This window comes from Heptranchias perlo, chromosome 17 (genome assembly GCF_035084215.1).
Source record: "Heptranchias perlo isolate sHepPer1 chromosome 17, sHepPer1.hap1, whole genome shotgun sequence".
Taxonomy (NCBI): domain Eukaryota; kingdom Metazoa; phylum Chordata; class Chondrichthyes; order Hexanchiformes; family Hexanchidae; genus Heptranchias; species Heptranchias perlo.
The window spans coordinates 59,220,030-59,242,900 of NC_090341.1; the positions used below are offsets into that span (position 1 = coordinate 59,220,030).

A 22,871-nucleotide genomic window follows, 5' to 3' on the forward strand; every position below is an offset into this window, starting at 1 on the left:
CCAGTGTAGGTCAGTTATGGGAGCCAGTGTAGGTCAGTTATGGGAGCCAGTGTAGGTCAGTTATGGGAGCCAGTGTAGGTCAGTTATGGGAGCCAGTGTAGGTCAGTAATGGGAGCCAGTGTAGGTCAGTTATGGGAGCCAGTGTAGGTCAGTTATGGGAGCCAGTGTAGGTCAGTTATGGGAGCCAGTGTAGGTCAGTAATGGGAGCCAGTGTAGGTCAGTTATGGGAGCCAGTGTAGGTCAGTTATGGGAGCCAGTGTAGCTCAGTTATGGGAGCCAGTGTAGGTCAGTTATGGGAGCCAGTGTAGGTCAGTTATGGGAGCCAGTGTAGGTCAGTAATGGGAGCCAGTGTAGGTCAGTTATGGGAGCCAGTGTAGGTCAGTAATGGGAGCCAGTGTAGGTCAGTTATGGGAGCCAGTGTAGGTCAGTAATGGGAGGCAGTGTAGCTCAGTAATGGGAGCCAGTGTAGGTCAGTTATGGGAGCCAGTGTAGGTCAGTAATGGGAGCCAGTGTAGGTCAGTAATGGGAGCCAGTGTAGGTCAGTAATGGGAGCCAGTGTAGCTCAGTAATGGGAGCCGGTGTAGGTCAGTTATGGGAGCCAGTGTAGGTCAGTTATGGGAGCCAGTGTAGGTCAGTTATGGGAGCCAGTGTAGGTCAGTTATGGGAGCCAGTGTAGGTCAGTTATGGGAGCCAGTGTAGGTCAGTTATGGGAGCCAGTGTAGGTCAGTTATGGGAGCCGGTGTAGGTCAGTTATGGGAGCCAGTGTAGGTCAGTTATGGGAGCCAGTGTAGGTCAGTTATGGGAGCCAGTGTAGGTCAGTTATGGGAGCCAGTGTAGGTCAGTTATGGGAGCCAGTGTAGGTCAGTTATGGGAGCCAGTGTAGGTCAGTAATGGGAGCCAGTGTAGGTCAGTTATGGGAGCCAGTGTAGGTCAGTTATGGGAGCCAGTGTAGGTCAGTTATGGGAGCCAGTGTAGGTCAGTTATGGGAGCCAGTGTAGGTCAGTTATGGGAGCCGGTGTAGGTCAGTAATGGGAGCCAGTGTCGGTCAGTTATGGGAGCCAGTGTAGGTCAGTTATGGGAGCCAGTGTAGGTCAGTTATGGGAGCCAGTGTAGGTCAGTTATGGGAGCCAGTGTAGGTCAGTAATGGGAGCCAGTGTAGGTCAGTTATGGGAGCCAGTGTAGGTCAGTTATGGGAGCCAGTGTAGGTCAGTTATGGGAGCCAGTGTAGGTCAGTAATGGGAGCCGGTGTAGGTCAGTTATGGGAGCCAGTGTAGGTCAGTTATGGGAGCCAGTGTAGGTCAGTAATGGGAGCCAGTGTAGGTCAGTTATGGGAGCCGGTGTAGGTCAGTAATGGGAGCCGGTGTAGGTCAGTTATGGGAGCCAGTGTAGGTCAGTTATGGGAGCCAGTGTAGGTCAGTTATGGGAGCCGGTGTAGGTCAGTAATGGGAGCCGGTGTAGGTCAGTTATGGGAGCCAGTGTAGGTCAGTTATGGGAGCCAGTGTAGGTCAGTAATGGGAGCCAGTGTAGGTCAGTTATGGGAGCCAGTGTAGGTCAGTTATGGGAGCCAGTGTAGGTCAGTTATGGGAGCCAGTGTAGGTCAGTTATGGGAGCCAGTGTAGGTCAGTTATGGGAGCCAATGTAGCTCAGTTATGGGAGCCAGTGTAGCTCAGTAATGGGAGCCAGTGTAGGTCAGTTATGGGAGCCAGTGTAGCTCAGTTATGGGAGCCAGTGTAGGTCAGTTATGGGAGCCAGTGTAGGTCAGTTATGGGAGCCAGTGTAGGTCAGTTATGGGAGCCGGTGTAGGTCAGTTATGGGAGCCAGTGTAGCTCAGTAATGGGAGCCAGTGTAGGTCAGTTATGGGAGCCAGTGTAGCTCAGTTATGGGAGCCAGTGTAGGTCAGTTATGGGAGCCAGTGTAGGTCAGTTATGGGAGCCAGTGTAGCTCAGTTATGGGAGCCAGTGTAGGTCAGTTATGGGAGCCAGTGTAGGTCAGTTATGGGAGCCGGTGTAGGTCAGTTATGGGAGCCAGTGTAGGTCAGTTATGGGAGCCAGTGTAGGTCAGTAATGGGAGCCAGTGTAGCTCAGTTATGGGAGCCAGTGTAGGTCAGTTATGGGAGCCGGTGTAGGTCAGTTATGGGAGCCGGTGTAGGTCAGTTATGGGAGCCAATGTAGGTCAGTAATGGGAGCCAGTGTAGCTCAGTAATGGGAGCCAGTGTAGGTCAGTTATGGGAGCCAGTGTAGGTCAGTTATGGGAGCCAGTGTAGGTCAGTTATGGGAGCCAGTGTAGGTCAGTAATGGGAGCCAGTGTAGGTCAGTTATGGGAGCCAGTGTAGCTCAGTTATGGGAGCCAGTGTAGGTCAGTTATGGGAGCCAGTGTAGGTCAGTAATGGGAGCCAGTGTAGGTCAGTAATGGGAGCCAGTGTAGGTCAGTTATGGGAGCCAGTGTAGGTCAGTTATGGGAGCCAGTGTAGGTCAGTAATGGGAGCCAGTGTAGGTCAGTTATGGGAGCCAGTGTAGCTCAGTTATGGGAGCCAGTGTAGGTCAGTTATGGGAGCCAGTGTAGGTCAGTAATGGGAGCCAGTGTAGGTCAGTTATGGGAGCCAGTGTAGCTCAGTTATGGGAGCCAGTGTAGGTCAGTTATGGGAGCCAGTGTAGGTCAGTTATGGGAGCCGGTGTAGCTCAGTTATGGGAGCCAGTGTAGGTCAGTTATGGGAGCCAGTGTAGGTCAGTTATGGGAGCCAGTGTAGGTCAGTTATGGGAGCCAGTGTAGCTCAGTTATGGGAGCCAGTGTAGGTCAGTTATGGGAGCCAGTGTAGGTCAGTTATGGGAGCCAGTGTAGCTCAGTTATGGGAGCCAGTGTAGGTCAGTTATGGGAGCCGGTGTAGGTCAGTTATGGGAGCCGGTGTAGGTCAGTTATGGGAGCCAGTGTAGGTCAGTTATGGGAGCCGGTGTAGGTCAGTTATGGGAGCCGGTGTAGGTCAGTAATTGGAGCCAGTGTAGGTCAGTTATGGGAGCCAGTGTAGGTCAGTAATGGGAGCCAGTGTAGGTCAGTAATGGGAGCCAGTGTAGGTCAGTTATGGGAGCCAGTGTAGCTCAGTAATGGGAGCCAGTGTAGGTCAGTAATGGGAGCCAGTGTAGGTCAGTTATGGGAGCCAGTGTAGGTCAGTTATGGGAGACAGTGTAGGTCAGTTATGGGAGCCAGTGTAGGTCAGTAATGGGAGCCAGTGTAGGTCAGTTATGGGAGCCAGTGTAGGTCAGTTATGGGAGACAGTGTAGGTCAGTTATGGGAGCCAGTGTAGGTCAGTTATGGGAGCCAGTGTAGGTCAGTTATGGGAGCCAGTGTAGGTCAGTTATGGGAGCCAGTGTAGCTCAGTAATGGGAGCCAGTGTAGCTCAGTAATGGGAGCCAGTGTAGGTCAGTAATGGGAGCCAGTGTAGGTCAGTTATGGGAGCCAGTGTAGGTCAGTTATGGGAGCCAGTGTAGGTCAGTTATGGGAGCCAGTGTAGGTCAGTTATGGGAGCCAGTGTAGGTCAGTTATGGGAGCCAGTGTAGGTCAGTAATGGGAGCCAGTGTAGGTCAGTTATGGGAGCCAGTGTAGGTCAGTAATGGGAGCCAGTGTAGGTCAGTAATGGGAGCCAGTGTAGGTCAGTAATGGGAGCCAGTGTAGGTCAGTTATGGGAGCCAGTGTAGGTCAGTAATGGGAGCCAGTGTAGGTCAGTTATGGGAGCCAGTGTAGGTCAGTTATGGGAGCCAGTGTAGGTCAGTTATGGGAGCCAGTGTAGGTCAGTTATGGGAGCCAGTGTAGGTCAGTAATGGGAGCCAATGTAGGTCAGTTATGGGAGCCAGTGTAGCTCAGTAATGGGAGCCAGTGTAGGTCAGTTATGGGAGCCAGTGTAGGTCAGTTATGGGAGCCAGTGTAGGTCAGTTATGGGAGCCAGTGTAGGTCAGTTATGGGAGCCAGTGTAGGTCAGTTATGGGAGCCAGTGTAGGTCAGTTATGGGAGCCAGTGTAGGTCAGTAATGGGAGCCAGTGTAGGTCAGTTATGGGAGCCAGTGTAGGTCAGTTATGGGAGCCAGTGTAGGTCAGTTATGGGAGCCAGTGTAGGTCAGTTATGGGAGCCAGTGTAGGTCAGTAATGGGAGCCAGTGTAGGTCAGTAATGGGAGCCAGTGTAGGTCAGTTATGGGAGCCAGTGTAGCTCAGTTATGGGAGCCAGTGTAGGTCAGTTATGGGAGCCAGTGTAGGTCAGTTATGGGAGCCAGTGTAGCTCAGTTATGGGAGCCAGTGTAGGTCAGTTATGGGAGCCAGTGTAGGTCAGTTATGGGAGCCAGTGTAGGTCAGTAATGGGAGCCAGTGTAGGTCAGTTATGGGAGCCAGTGTAGGTCAGTAATGGGAGCCAGTGTAGGTCAGTAATGGGAGCCAGTGTAGGTCAGTAATGGGAGCCAGTGTAGGTCAGTTATGGGAGCCAGTGTAGGTCAGTTATGGGAGCCAGTGTAGGTCAGTTATGGGAGCCAGTGTAGGTCAGTTATGGGAGCCAGTGTAGGTCAGTTATGGGAGCCAGTGTAGGTCAGTTATGGGAGCCAGTGTAGGTCAGTTATGGGAGCCAGTGTAGGTCAGTAATGGGAGCCAGTGTAGGTCAGTTATGGGAGCCAGTGTAGGTCAGTAATGGGAGCCAGTGTAGGTCAGTTATGGGAGCCAGTGTAGGTCAGTTATGGGAGCCAGTGTAGGTCAGTAATGGGAGCCAATGTAGGTCAGTAATGGGAGCCAATGTAGGTCAGCAAGCACAGGGGGTGATGGGAGAATGGGACTTAGAGCTAGTTAGGATGTATGATGCTGCAGTAAAATCCTATCAGAGTCCACAGCTTCCAACTGGCACAGGCCTGATAGATAAAATGATGGGCAGATGTCCACCAGAGACAGATGTCCCTCAGTGAGGGGCGTCCCTCAGTGAGAGGTTTTCCACAATGAGGGGTGTCCCTCAGAGACAGATGTCCCTCAGTGAGAGGTTTCCCTCAGTGAGAGGTGTCCCATAGTTTTGATAGATCCAGCGATGGGGAGGTGTCCCTCAGTGAGAGGGCACAGCTACGAGTGGCACACACCAGGCATCTATAGCAGGACAACATTTGCCTCCATCCTTCAGAGAGTTTGATTTTGAATCTCACTCAACTGGAATTTGCAGTCACTGGGAAGGGAGGGGGGGGGTGCAGAGAATCTATGGAGACATTCCATTGTTTGCTGATCTGGCAGTGGGACACCCTGAACCAGACTCCGGGAAGGGGGCAGCAAGGAATTAGGCCAGAACATAACGCTGTGATCTAAATAAATAAGTGTGGAACCATGGGCTGGGTCTCTGCTCTTTCACCTCTGGAACCTGGCTCTGAATCCAGCCCAGGCTGACAGATTAGTCATTTTCTTGGTCCACTGGCTAGACATGGATAATGTCAAATGAGTTTGTTTAGTCACAATCTCGTTCCTCGTAAGCAAAACGAATGCTTTTTTAAAATTTGCTCTCAGGATGTGGCCGACAGTGGTAAGGCCACGATTATTATTGCCCATGTTCACCATCGGCCACGATTATTATTGCCCATGTTCACCATCGGCCACGATTATTATTGCCCATGTTCACCATCGGCCACGATTATTATTGCCCATGTTCACCATCGGCCACGATTATTATTGCCCATGTTCACCATCGGCCACGATTATTACTGCCCATGTTCACCATCGGCCACGATTATTACTGCCCATGTTCACCATCGGCCACAATTATTATTGCCCACATTCACTATTGCCCATGTTCACTATTTCCTATGTTCTCTAATGACCACATTCAACATTGCCCATGTTCACCATTGTCCAAGTTCACCATTGCCCACGTTTACTACAGCCCTGAGAAGCTGGTGGACCTTCTACTACTGATTGATCTATATCTGGGGGCATTAAGAGTCCACCATGTAGTGTGAGCTAGAGTTCAGTGGAGGCCAGACCGGGAGAGGGCCAGGTTACATTGCCATTGCCTACGTGGTAACTAATGACCAGATGTATTGATTAGCTACGGTGGGATTTGAGCTTGTGACCCTGGGTAGCTGGTCCAATGTAAACTATCTCCAATTCAGCACCAATCGGCAATCGCCACCATGGTGTGTGAAATGGCTCATGGTGTAACCATAGGGTGAGAGGCAACCTATCACAAGGGACAGTGATTGGTGCCTGCAGGGTCTGACGTCAATATGGGCCTGAAATTTACTCAGATTTAAAAACACTAAACATTCAGATACTGCCATCAGGACAATATTCCAGCCGAGAACAAGACTGGGACAAAGCACCGACTGGAAATGCCACAGTACCGGTTGGGCTGCACTGGAGATGTCGATTTCCGATGGTGCGATGTTCATGGTTGGACACTGTTGTATTCCAGAATTGAGGCTGGTCCAGAACAAGGGCTCCGTGGAATTGGTGCAATCCTGCTGTAGGGAGCACCTGAGAAACGGAAGGTCACAGTGTGAGCTACAGACAGAGAGCATTCACACTATACACAGAGTGAGATACATACAGAGGGCATTCACACTATACACAGTGTGAGATACATACAGAGAGCATTCACACTATACACAGTGTGAGATACATACAGAGAGCATTCACACTATACACAGAGTGAGATACATACAGAGAGCATTCACACTATACACAGAGTGAGATACATACAGAGAGCATTCACACTATACACAGTGTGAGTTACATACAGAGAGCATTCACACTATACACAGTGTGAGATACATACAGAGAGCATTCACACTATACACAGTGTGAGTTACATACAGAGAGCATTCACACTATACACAGTGTGAGATACATACAGAGGGCATTCACACTATACACAGAGTGAGATACATACAGAGAGCATTCACACTATACACAGTGTGAGATACATACAGAGAGCATTCACACTATACACAGAGTGAGATACATACAGAGAGCATTCACACTATACACAGTGTGAGATACATACAGAGAGCATTCACACTATACACAGTGTGAGTTACATACAGAGAGCATTCACACTATACACAGTGTGAGATACATACAGAGAGCATTCACACTATACACAGAGTGAGATACATACAGAGAGCATTCACACTATACACAGAGTGAGATACATACAGAGAGTATTCACACTATACACAGTGTGAGATACATACAGAGAGTATTCACACTATACACAGTGTGAGTTACATACAGAGAGCATTCACACTATACACAGTGTGAGATACATACAGAGAGCATTCACACTATACACAGTGTGAGCTACATACAGAGGGTATTCACACTATACACAGTGTGAGATACATACAGAGAGTATTCACACTATACACAGTGTGAGTTACATACAGAGAGCATTCACACTATACACAGTGTGAGATACATACAGAGAGCATTCACACTATACACAGTGTGAGTTACATACAGAGAGCATTCACACTATACACAGAGTGAGATACATACAGAGTATTCACACTATACACAGAGTGAGATACATACAGAGAGCATTCACACTATACACAGTGTGAGATACATACAGAGGGTATTCACACTATACACAGAGTGAGATACATACAGAGGGCATTCACACTATACACAGAGTGAGATACATACAGAGAGCATTCACACTATACACAGTGTGAGTTACATACAGAGAGCATTCACACTATACACAGTGTGAGATACATACAGAGAGCATTCACACTATACACAGTGTGAGATACATACAGAGAGCATTCACACTATACACAGTGTGAGTTACATACAGAGAGCATTCACACTATACACAGTGTGAGATACATACAGAGAGCATTCACACTATACACAGAGTGAGATACATACAGAGAGCATTCACACTATACACAGAGTGAGATACATACAGAGGGCATTCACACTATACACAGAGTGAGATACATACAGAGGGCATTCACACTATACACAGTGTGAGATACATACAGAGAGCATTCACACTATACACAGTGTGAGATACATACAGAGAGCATTCACACTATACACAGTGTGAGCTACATACAGAGAGTATTCACACTATACACAGTGTGAGCCACATACAGAGAGCATTCACACTATACACAGTGTGAGATACATACAGAGAGCATTCACACTATACACAGTGTGAGCTACATACAGAGAGCATTCACACTATACACAGTGTGAGATACATACAGAGAGCATTCACACTCTACACAGAGTGAGATACATACAGAGAGCATTCACACTATACACAGTGTGAGCTACATACAGAGAGCATTCACACTATACACAGTGTGAGCTACATACAGAGAGCATTCACACTATACACAGTGTGAGATACATACAGAGAGCATTCACACTATACACAGAGTGAGATACATACAGAGAGTATTCACACTATACACAGAGTGAGATACATACAGAGAGCATTCACACTATACACAGAGTGAGTGACATACAGAGGGTATTCACACTATACACAGAGTGAGATACATACAGAGAGTATTCACACTATACACAGAGTGAGATACATACAGAGAGCATTCACACTATACACAGAGTGAGTGACATACAGAGAGTATTCACACTATACACAGAGTGAGATACATACAGAGAGCATTCACACTATACACAGAGTGAGTGACATACAGAGGGTATTCACACTATACACAGAGTGAGATACATACAGAGAGTATTCACACGATACACAGTGTGAGCTACATACAGAGAGCATTCACACTATACACAGTGTGAGATACATACAGAGAGCATTCACACTCTACACAGAGTGAGCTACATACAGAGAGTATTCACACTATACACAGAGTGAGATACATACAGAGAGCATTCACACTATACACAGTGTGAGATACATACAGAGAGCATTCACACTATACACAGAGTGAGATACATACAGAGAGCATTCACACTATACACAGAGTGAGATACATACAGAGAGTATTCACACTATACACAGAGTGAGATACATACAGAGAGCATTCACACTATACACAGAGTGAGTGACATACAGAGGGTATTCACACTATACACAGTGTGAGATACATACAGAGAGCATTCACACTATACACAGAGTGAGATACATACAGAGAGCATTCACACTATACACAGAGTGAGTGACATACAGAGGGTATTCACACTATACACAGAGTGAGATACATACAGAGAGCATTCACACTATACACAGTGTGAGATACATACAGAGAGCATTCACACTATACAGAGAGTGAGATACATACAGAGAGCATTCACACTATACACAGAGTGAGTTACATACAGAGGGTATTCACACTATACACAGTGTGACTTACATACAGAGAGCATTCACACTATACAGAGAGTGAGATACATACAGAGAGCATTCACACTATACACAGTGTGACTTACATACAGAGGGTATTCACACTATACACAGTGTGACTTACATACAGAGGGTATTCACACTATACACAGTGTGACTTACATACAGAGGGTATTCACACTATACACAGTGTGACTTACATACAGAGGGTATTCACACTATACACAGTGTGACTTACATACAGAGAGCATTCACACTATACACAGAGTGAGTTACATACAGAGGGTATTCACACTATACACAGTGTGAGCCACATACAGAGAGTATTCACACTATACACAGTGTGAGTTACATACAGAGGGTATTCACACTATACACAGAGTGAGATACATACAGAGAGCATTCACACTATACACAGAGTGAGATACATACAGAGGGTATTCACACTATACACAGTGTGAGATACATACAGAGAGCATTCACACTATACACAGAGTGAGATACATACAGAGGGCATTCACACTATACACAGTGTGAGATACATACAGAGGGTATTCACACTATACACAGTGTGAGATACATACAGAGAGCATTCACACTATACACAGTGTGAGATACATACAGAGGGCATTCACACTATACACAGTGTGAGATACATACAGAGGGTATTCACACTATACACAGTGTGAGATACATACAGAGAGCATTCACACTATACACAGTGTGAGATACATACAGAGGGTATTCACACTATACACAGTGTGAGATACATACAGAGAGCATTCACACTATACACAGAGTGAGATACATACAGAGAGCATTCACACTCTACACAGAGTGAGATACATACAGAGAGCATTCACACTATACACAGTGTGAGCCACATACAGAGAGTATTCACACTATACACAGAGTGAGATACATACAGAGAGCATTCACACTATACACAGAGTGAGATACATACAGAGAGCATTCACACTATACACAGTGTGAGATACATACAGAGAGCATTCACACTATACACAGTGTGAGAGACATACAGAGAGCATTCACACTATACACAGTGTGAGATACATACAGAGAGCATTCACACTATACACAGTGTGAGATACATACAGAGGGTATTCACACTATACACAGTGTGAGATACATACAGAGAGCATTCACACTATACACAGTGTGAGATACATACAGAGGGTATTCACACTATACACAGTGTGAGATACATACAGAGAGCATTCACACTATACACAGAGTGAGATACATACAGAGAGCATTCACACTATACACAGAGTGAGATACATACAGAGAGCATTCACACTATACAAAGTGTGAGATACATACAGAGAGCATTCACACTATACACAGAGTGAGATACATACAGAGAGTATTCACACTATACACAGAGTGAGATACATACAGAGAGTATTCACACTATACACAGTGTGAGTTACATACAGAGGGTATTCACACTATACACAGAGTGAGTTACATACAGAGAGTATTCACACTATACACAGAGTGAGATACATACAGAGAGCATTCACACGATACACAGTGTGAGATACATACAGAGGGTATTCACACTATACACAGTGTGAGATACATACAGAGAGTATTCACACTATACACAGAGTGAGCTACATACAGAGAGCATTCACACTATACACAGTGTGAGCTACATACAGAGAGCATTCACACTATACACAGAGTGAGATACATACAGAGAGCATTCACACTATACACAGAGTGAGATACATACAGAGAGCATTCACACTATACACAGAGTGACTTACATACAGAGGGTATTCACACTATACACAGAGTGAGTTACATACAGAGAGCATTCACACTATACACAGAGTGACTTACATACAGAGAGCATTCACACTATACACAGAGTGAGTTACATACGGAGAGCATTCACACTATACACAGAGTGAGTTACATACGGAGAGCATTCACACTATACACAGAGTGAGATACATACAGAGAGCATTCACACTATACACAGAGTGAGTTACATACAGAGGGTATTCACACTATACACAGAGTGAGATACATACAGAGAGTATTCACACTATACACAGAGTGAGTTACATACAGAGGGTATTCACACTATACACAGAGTGAGATACATACAGAGAGCATTCACACTATACACAGAGTGAGATACATACAGAGAGCATTCACACTATACACAGAGTGAGTTACATACAGAGGGTATTCACACTATACACAGAGTGAGATACATACAGAGAGTATTCACACTATACACAGAGTGAGTTACATACAGAGAGCATTCACACTATACACAGAGTGAGATACATACAGAGAGCATTCACACTATACACAGTGTGAGTTACATACAGAGAGCATTCACACTATACACAGAGTGAGATACATACAGAGAGCATTCACACTATACACAGTGTGAGTTACATACAGAGGGTATTCACACTATACACAGAGTGAGATACATACAGAGAGTAGTCACACTATACACAGAGTGATTTACATACAGAGAGCATTCACACTATACACAGTGTGAGCCACATACAGAGAGCATTCACACTATACACAGAGTGAGATACATACAGAGAGCATTCACACTATACACAGTGTGAGATACATACAGAGGGTATTCACACTATACACAGAGTGAGCCACATACAGAGAGCATTCACACTATACACAGTGTGAGCTACATACAGAGAGCATTCACACTATACACAGTGTGAGATACATACAGAGGGTATTCACAATATACATAGTTTGAGCTACATACAGAGAGCATTCACACTATACACAGAGTGAGCCACATACAGAGAGCATTCACACTATACACAGTGTGAGCTACATACAGAGGGTATTCACAATATACATAGTGTGAGCTACATACAGAGAGCATTCACACTATACACAGTGTGAGATACATACAGAGGGTATTCACAATATACATAGTGTGAGCTACATACAGAGAGCATTCACACTATACACAGTGTGAGATACATACAGAGAGCATTCACACTATACACAGTGTGAGTTACACACACCGGACATTCATACACAATAAAGAGACTGAGCTGCATACAGAGGATAAACACAAAGTATACACACCACAGAGTGAGCTACATCCATAAAAACATAAGGAATCGGAGCAGGAGTCGGCCATATGGCCCCTCGAGTGTGCTCCCCATTTAATAACATCTTTGACCTCAACTCCACTTTCCCGCCCAATCTCTGTATCCCTTCATTCCCCATGAGTCCAAAAATCTATCGATCTCACTCATGAATATATTCAATGACTGAGCATCCACAGCCCTCTGGGGTAGAGAATTCCAAAGATTCACAAACCTCTGTGTGAAGAAATTTCTCCTCATCTCGATCTTAAATATCCGACCCCTTATCCTGAGACTATGCCCCTAATTCTGGACTCTCCAGCCAGTGGAAACAACCTCTCAGTATCTACCTTGTCAGGCCCCCTCATAATCTTATACAATGATATCTCAATGAGATCACCTCTCCTTCTCCTAAACTCCAGAGAGTATAGGCCCATTCTACTCAACCTCTCCTCATAGGACAACCCTCTCATCCCAGGAATTAATCTAGTGAACCTTCGTTGTACCGCCTCTAAGGCAGGTATATCCTTTCTTAGATAAGAAGACCAAAACTGTACACAGTACTCCAGATGTGGTCTTACCAAAGCCCTGTACAATTGTAGTAAGACTTCCTTACTCTTGTACTCCAACCCCTTTGCAATAAAGGCCAACATGCCATTTGCCTTCCTAATTGTTTGCTGTACCTGCATGTTAACTTTCTGTGTTTCATGTACAAGAACACCCAAATCCCTCTGAACACCAACATTTAATAGTTTCTCCTCATTTAAAAAATCTGTTTTTCTATTCTTCCTACATAGTGAATAACCTCACATTTCCCCACATTATATTCCATCTGCCATCTTCTTGCCCACTTACTTAACCTGTCTATATCCCTTTGCAGACTCTTTGCATCCTCCAATTATCAATGACCCATTTATCCCTACTCTCTGTTTTCTGTCCATTAACCAATCCTCTATCCATGCTAATATATTACTGCCAACCCCATGAGCCCTAATCTTGTCCTGTCATACCCTTTAATCTAATTTCCCAATCTACCTTTGCCAACTCACCCCTCATACCTATGTAATTGGCTTTATTTAAGTTTAAGACCTAATTTCTGACTTAAGTACATCACTCTCAAAATCAATGTGAAATTCTATCATATTATGATCACTCTTCCCCAGGGGATCCTTTACTGTGAGATTACTAATTAACTCATGACACAGTACAAGATCTAAAATAGCCTGTTCCCTGATTGGTTCCATGACGTATTGTTCTAGTCAACTGTCTCGACATACACAGGAAATATACACAGCAAATTCACACTGTATACCTAGCTTTGTATCGTCAGCAAACTTGGATACATTACACTCGGTCCCTTCATCCAAGTCACTAATATAGATTGTAAATAACTGAGGCCCAAGCACCGATCCTTGCGGCACCCCACTAGTTACAGCCTGCCAACCTGAGAATGACCCGTTTATCCCTATTCTCTATTTTCTGTCCGTTAATATATTACCCCCAACCCCAGGAGCCCTTACCTTGTGTAACAACCTTTTATGAGGCACCTTATCAACTGCCTTTTGAAAATCCAAATATACGACATCCACTGGTTCCCCTTTATCTACCCTGCCAGTTACATCCTCATAAAACTCCAATAAATTAGTCAAACACGATTTCCCTTTCATAAAACCATGACGACTCTGCCTAATCATATTATGATTTTCTAAGTGCCCTGTTACCACTTCCTTAATAATGGATTCCAGCATTTTCCCAATGACTGACGTCAGGCTAACCGGCCTGTAGTTCCCTGTTTTCTCTCTCCCTCCTTTCTTGAATAGCGGGGTTACATTTGCCACCTTCCAATCCACTGGGACTGTTCTAGAATCTAGGAACATCATAACCAATGCATCCACTATCTCTGCAGCCACCTCTTTTAGAACCCTAGGATGTAGGCCATCAGGTCCAGGGGGTTTATCAGCTTTTAGTCCCATTAGTTTCTCCAGTCCTTTTTCTCTATTGATATTAATTACTTTAAGTTCCTCACTCTCATTAGCCCATTGGTTCCCCATTATTTCTGATATGCTTTTTGTGTCTTCTACTGTGAAGACAGATACAAAATATTTGTTTAATGTCTCTGCCATTTCCTGATTCTCCATTATAATTTCTCCTGTCTCAGCCTCGAAGGGAGCAATGTTTATTTTTGCTGCTCTCTTCCTTTTTACATACTTTTAGAAGCTCTTACAATCTGTTTTTATATTTCTTGCCAGTTTACTCTCATATTCTATTTTCTCCTTTTTTATCATTTTTTTGGTCATCGTTTGCTGGTTTCTAAAATATTCATTGAGAATATTGAAATATTTCTTTAAATGTTTGCTATTGCTTATCGACTGTCATACCCTTTAATCTAATTTCCCAACCTACATTTGCCAGCTCACCCCTCATGCCTATATAACTGGCTTTATTTAAGTTTAAGACTCTAGTTTCGGACTGAAGTATGTCACTCTCAAACTGAATGTAAAATTCTATCATATTATGATCACTCTTCCCCAGGAAATTGTATCAACATACACAGCAAATTCACACAGTACACACAGCAACGAGTGAGTTATACACACAGGGCATTCACACATTATACACAGCACAGTGTGAGCGACGTACACAGGCCATTCACACATTATACACAGCACAGTGTGAGCGACGTACACAGGCCATTCACACATTATACACAGCACAGTGTGAGCTACATACACAGGCCATTCACACATTATATACAGCACAGTGTGAGCTACATACACAGGGCATTCACACATTATACACAGCACAGTGTGAGCTACATACACAGGCCATTCACACATTATACACAGCACAGTGTGAGCTACATACACAGGCCATTCACACATTATACACAGCACAGTGTGAGCTACATACACAGGGCATTCACACATTATACACAGCACAGTGTGAGCGACATACACAGGACATTCACACATTATACACAGCACAGTGTGAGCTACATACACAGGCCATTCACACATTATACACAACACAGTGTGAGCTACATACACAGGATATTCACACATTATACACAGCACAGTGTGAGCTACATACACAGGATATTCACACATTATACACAGCACAGTGAGAGCTACAAACACAGGCCATTCACACATTATACACAGCACAGTGTGAGCGACATACACAGGATATTCACACATTATACACAGCACAGTGTGAGCGACATACACAGGACATTCACACATTATACACAGCACGGTGTGAGCTACATATACAGGACATTCACACATTATACACAGCACAGTGTGAGCTACATACACAGGACATTCACACATTATACACAGCACAGTGTGAGCTACATACACAGGACATTCACACATTATACACAGCACAGTGAGAGCTACAAACACAGGCCATTCACACATTATACACAGCACAGTGTGAGCGACATACACAGGATATTCACACATTATACACAGCACAGTGTGAGCGACATACACAGGACATTCACACATTATACACAGCACGGTGTGAGCTACATATACAGGACATTCACACATTATACACAGCACAGTGTGAGCTACATACACAGGACATTCACACATTATACACAGCACAGTGTGAGCTACATACACAGGACATTCACACATTATACACAGCACAGTGTGAGCTACATACACAGGCCATTCACACATTATACACAGCACAGTGTGAGCGACATACACAGGCCATTCACACATTATACACAGCACAGTGTGAGCTACATATACAGGACATTTACACATTATACACAGCACAGTGTGAGCTACATATACAGGACATTCACACATTATACACAGCACAGTGTGAGCTACATATACAGGACATTTACACATTATACACAGCACAGTGTGAGCTACATATACAGGACATTTACACATTATAACAGCACAGTGTGAGCTACATATACAGGACATTTACACATTATACACAGCACAGTGTGAGCTACATATACAGGACATTTACACATTATACACAGCACAGTGTGAGCTACATATACAGGACATTCACACATTATACACAGCACAGTGAGAGCTACATATACAGGCCATTCACACATTATACACAGCACAGTGTGAGCTACATATACAGGACATTTACACATTATACACAGCACAGTGTGAGCTACATATACAGGACATTTACACATTATACACAGCACAGTGTGAGCGACGTACACAGGACATTCACACATTATACACAGCACAGTGTGAGCTACATACACAGGATATTCACACATTATACACAGCACAGTGTGAGCGACATACACAGGACATTTACACATTATACACAGCACAGTGTGAGCTACATATACAGGCCATTCACACATTATCCTCGGCACAGTGTGAGCGACATACACAGGACATTTACACATTATACACAGCACAGTGTGAGCGACATACACAGGATATTCACACATTATACACAGCACAGTGTGAGCTACATATACAGGACATTCACACATTATATACAGCACAGTGTGAGCTACATACACAGGGCATTCACACATTATACACAGCACAGTGTGAGCTACATACACAGGATATTCACACATTATACACAGCACAGTGTGAGCGACATACACAGGACATTCACACATTATACACAGCACAGTGTGAGCTACATACACAGGCCATTCACACATTATACACAACACAGTGTGAGCTACATACACAGGATATTCACACATTATACACAGCACAGTGTGAGCTACATACACAGGATATTCACACATTATACACAGCACAGTGAGAGCTACATATACAGGCCATTCACACATTATACACAGCACAGTGTGAGCGACATACACAGGATATTCACACATTATACACAGCACAGTGTGAGCGACATACACAGGACATTCACACATTATACACAGCACGGTGTGAGCTACATACACAGGACATTCACACATTATACACAGCACAGTGTGAGCTACATACACAGGACATTCACACATTATACACAGCACAGTGTGAGCTACATACACAGGACATTCACACATTATACACAGCACAGTGTGAGCTACATACACAGGCCATTCACACATTATACACAGCACAGTGTGAGCGACATACACAGGCCATTCACACATTATACACAGCACAGTGTGAGCTACATATACAGGACATTTACACATTATACACAGCACAGTGTGAGCTACATATACAGGACATTCACACATTATACACAGCACAGTGAGAGCTACATATACAGGCCATTCACACATTATACACAGCACAGTGTGAGCTACATACACAGGCCATTCACACATTATACACAGCACAGTGTGAGCTACATATACAGGACATTTACACATTATACACAGCACAGTGTGAGCTACATATACAGGACATTTACACATTATACACAGCACAGTGTGAGCGACGTACACAGGACATTCACACATTATACACAGCACAGTGTGAGCTACATACACAGGCCATTCACACATTATACACAGCACAGTGTGAGCGACATACACAGGACATTCACACATTATACACAGCACAGTGTGAGCTACATATACAGGCCATTCACACATTATCCACAGCACAGTGTGAGCTACATACACAGGCCATTCACACATTATCCACAGCACAGTGTGAGCGACATACACAGGATATTCACACATTATACACAGCACAGTGTGAGCGACATACACAGGATATTCACACATTATACACAGCACAGTGTGAGCTACATATACAGGACATTCACACATTATACACAGCACAGTGTGAGCTACATACACAGGCCATTCACACATTATACACAGCACAGTGTGAGTTACATACACAGGACATTCACACATTATACACAGCACAGTGTGAGTTACAGACACAGGACAGTAACACATTATACACAGCACAGTGTGAGTTACACACACAGGACATTAACACAGTATACACAGCACAGTGTGAGTTACACACACAGGACATTAACACAGTATACACAGCACAGTGTGAGTTACACACACAGGACATTAACACAGTATACACAGCACAGTGTGAGCTATGTCCGCTCATGTGGCACAATATCAATATTTGGGGATTCAGTTAACGACTCAGTTCAGCTTTCGACGTAATCCATTCTGAAGCCAGCCTGGATACAGCACTGCCCGTTTGATCCCCGCCACCCTGGGCACCCTCTCACTGTGGTGAGGCTTTTGGCCTGCAGATTTTGCTGAGGGGGTGTGTCCCTTTAATGAGAACCAGTACTCACCCTCACACTGGAGGGCTGAGTGGGACATTTGGTGATGACGGGGATTGGGGATTGGGGAATTGAATCCTTTACGTGTTGTGTGGGTGTCATGACTCAGTGTCACACACTCATGTAATATGGAGTAAACACTTTACTGCACTTTTATAAAGACGGCCAGCAAGATTTCCCTCCACATTTCTTCTCCTGTCCACACTGCAAGAGAAAATGGGATACAGAAGGGCTGTAGATTTTGCTAACACTTCTCTGTAGTGGTCACTCTATGGGGTGAGGGGGGCTCCAAGTGGTCCGAGGAAGACAGAGCCTCTGTTCCCCTCCCTCGCTGTTGGACAATGTCCCCACACAGTGACACAGGGAGACTGGGGTTGAGCACTTGTGCTGTTACTCGTTGATGCTCCAACAATGCACTCAGCTCATTGTCCCACCAGTCACCAGCCCTTGTATGCAGCTCACACTGTGCAGTGTATGGCGTGTGTATGTTCTGTGTATGAGGAGGAATTTCTTCTCCCAGAGGGTCGTAAATCTCTAGAATTCTTTACCCCAAAAAGCTGTGGAGGCTGAGTCATTGAATACATTCAAGGCTGAGTAAGACAAATTTTTGATCAGCAAGGGAGTCAAAGGATATGGGGAAAAGGCGGGAAAGTGGAGTTGAGGTAAAAATCAGATCAGCCATGATCTCATTAAATGGCGGAGCAGGCTCGAGGGGCCGAATGGCCTACTCTTGCTCCTATCTCTTATGGTCTTATGGGCTCAAAACAATACCAGGGCAAAAAGGGTTAAATTATGAGGACAGGTTGTATAGATTGGCTTGTATTCCCTCGAGTATCGAAGATTAGGGGTGATTTAATTGAGGTGTTTAAGATGATTAAAGGGGTTGATAGGGTAGATAGAGAGAAACTATTTCATCGGGTGGGGGAGTCCAGATCAAGGGGGCATAACCTTAAAATTAGAGCTAGGCTGTTCAGGGGTGATGTCAGGAAACACTTCTTCACACAAAGGGGAGTGGGAATCAGGAACTCTCTCCCCCAAAAAAGCTGTTGAGGCTGGGGGTCAATTGAAAATTTCAAACTGAGATTGATAATTTTTTTTTAGGTAAGGGTATTAAAGGTTACAGAACTAAGGCGGTAAAATGGAGTTAAGATACAGATCAGCCATGACCGAACTGAATGGCGGAACAGGCTCCAGAGACTGATGCGAAGTTCCTGATTGGTTTCATACCTGCTCTCCAAGGTGCACCAACCACAGTGGGCATCATCTGCCCCGAGACATTCCCGACAGGACTGGTACTGGGCACAGCTGGCAACCTTCACTCGGCTTACCTGGGAAAACCAAGAGAATCAAACTGAGGACTTTGCTCGAGAGACCCCCAGAGTCAGGAGCACCCAAACACTTAAAAAACAGGAGGGGTTCGGGAGGGTTCATATATAGAATAACAGATACCCGGGAGTGAGTTACAGACTGGAATCTAATCGAGGGGTTCGGGGGTTTATAGATAGAATAACAGATACCCGGGAGTGAGTTATAGACTGGGATCTAATCGAGGGGTTCGGGGGTTTATATATAGAATAACAGATACCCGGGAGTGAGTTACAGACTGGAATCTAATCCAGGGGTTCGGGGGTTTATATATAGAATAACAGATACCCGGGAGTGAGTTACAGACTGGAAACTAATCAAGGGGTTCGGTGGGTTTATATATAGAATAACAGATACCCGGGAGTGAGTTACAGACTGGAATCTAATCGAGGGGTTCGGGAGGGTTTATATATAGAATAACAGATACCCGGGAGTGAGTTACAGACTGGAATCTAATCGAGGGGTTCGGGGGGGTTTATATATAGAATAACAGATACCCGGGAGTGAGTTACAGGCTGGAATCTAATCGAGGGGTTCGGGGGTTTATATATAGAATAACAGATACCCGGGAGTGAGTTACAGACTGGAATCTAATCGAGGGGTTCGGGGGTTTATATATAGAATAACAGATACCCGGGAGTGAGTTACAGACTGGAAACTAATCGAGGGGTTCGGTGGATTTATATATAGAATAACAGATACCCGGGAGTGAGTTACAGACTGGAATCTAATCGAGGGGTTCGGGGGGGTTTATATATAGAATAACAGATACCCGGGAGTGAGTTACAGACTGGAATCTAATCTAGGGGTTCGGGGGTTTATATATAGAATAACAGATACCCGGGAGTGAGTTACAGACTGGAATCTAATCGAGGGGTTCGGGGGGTTTATATATAGAATTACAGACTGGAATCTAATCGAGGGGTTCGGGGGGGTTTATATATAGAATAACAGATACCCAGGAGTGAGTTACAGACTGGAATCTAATCGAGGGGTTCAGGGGGTTTATATATAGAATAACAGATACCCGGGAGTGAGTTACAGACTGGAATCTAATCGAGGGGTTCGGGGGGTTTATATATAGAATAACAGATACCCGGGAGTGAGTTACAGGTTGGAATGTTCAGATGCTCCTTTGGTTGTATGTATGAAGGGTTGCTACAGTGCACATGAGTATCGTTTGTTTCCCCTGTTTTATTTGGCCGTCAGTCTCAGCACTGACACTTCCCAGCTGTGTTGTCCAAATCACTCATATCTCTGCACTTCACACAAGTGGATTGGGCCGTATGATGTCATTGCTGCGATTCCCTGGGGCCATGAGACGGAGAAGTGTTGGGTCTCATTGCTCTTGATCATGAGCTTAAAATTTCACAACACACACTCACTGAGCACAAAACTTTCATTCACATCTGGTCAGTGACACATGACACTGAATAATCTGCAGCTCCATGTAATGCTGGCCATTCTCCCTGGTCACTGTCTGTACCTGTGAACACTCCCTGGTCTCTGTCTGCACCAGTGAACACTCCCTGGTCTCTGTCTGCACCAGTGAACACTCCCTGGTCTCTGTCTGCACCTGTGAACACTCCCTGGTCTCTGTCTGCACCTGTGAACACTCCCTGGTCTCTGTCTGCACCTGTGAACACTCCCTGGTCTCTGTCTGCACCTGTGAACACTCCCTGGTCTCTGTCTGCACCAGTGAACACTCCCTGGTCCCTGTCTGCACCAGTGAACACTCCCTGGTCCCTGTCTGTACCTGTGAACACTCCCTGGTCTCTGTCTGTACCTGTGAACACTCCCTGGTCACTGTCTGTACCTGTGAACACACCCTGGTCACTGTCTGTACCTGTGAACACTCCCTGGTCTCTGTCTGTACCTGTGAACACTCCCTGGTCTCTGTCTGTACCTGTGAACACTCCCTGGTCACTGTCTGTACCTGTGAACACACCCTGGTCACTGTCTGTACCTGTGAACACTCCCTGGTCCCTGTCTGTACCTGTGAACACTCCCTGGTCTCTGTCTGTACCTGTGAACACTCCCTGGTCTCTGTCTGTATCTGTGAACACTCCCTGGTCTCTGTCTGTATCTGTGAACACTCCCTGGTCTCTGTCTGTATCTGTGAACACTCCCTGGTCTCTGTCTGTACCTGTGAACACTCCCTGGTCCCTGTCTGCACCTGTGAACACCCCCTGGTCCCTGTCTGTACCTGTGAACACTCCCTGGTCTCTGTCTGTATCTGTGAACACTCCCTGGTCTCTGTCTGTATCTGTGAACACTCCCTGGTCTCTGTCTGTACCTGTGAACACTCCCTGGTCCCTGTCTGCACCTGTGAACACTCCCTGGTCTCTGTCTGTACCTGTGAACACTCCCTGGTCCGTGTCTGTACCTGTGAACACCCCCTGGTCCCTGTCTGTACCGGTGAACACTCCCTGGTCCCTGTCTGCACCTGTGAACACCCCATGGTCCCTGTCTGTACCTGTGAACACTCCCTGGTCCGTGTCTGTACCGGTGAACACTCCCTGGTCCCTGTCTGTACCTGTGAACACTCCCTGGTCCCTGTCTGTATCTGTGAACACCCTCTGGTCTCTGTCTGTACCTGTGAACACTCCCTGGTCCCTGTCTGTACCTGTGAACACTCCCTGGTCCCTGTCTGTACCGGTGAACACTCCCTGGTCCCTGTCTGTATCTGTGAACACTCCCTGGTCCCTGTCTGTACCTGTGAACACTCCCTGGTCCCTGTCTGTACCTGTGAACACTCCCTGGTCCCTGTCTGTATCTGTGAACACTCC

The 22,871-nt window shown here is 45.3% G+C and overlaps 1 protein-coding gene across 1 annotated transcript in view; it reads right to left on the minus strand.

Moving 5' to 3' along the window:
- LOC137334333 (plexin-D1-like) overlaps nt 1-22,871 on the minus strand; it is a 231,883-nt gene that overhangs the window by 180,976 nt on the left and 28,036 nt on the right. The window contains 2 exon segments of the mRNA XM_067999033.1: nt 6,345-6,477; nt 19,945-20,045. Of these exon segments, the coding sequence (XP_067855134.1) occupies nt 6,345-6,477; nt 19,945-20,045 (234 nt within the window).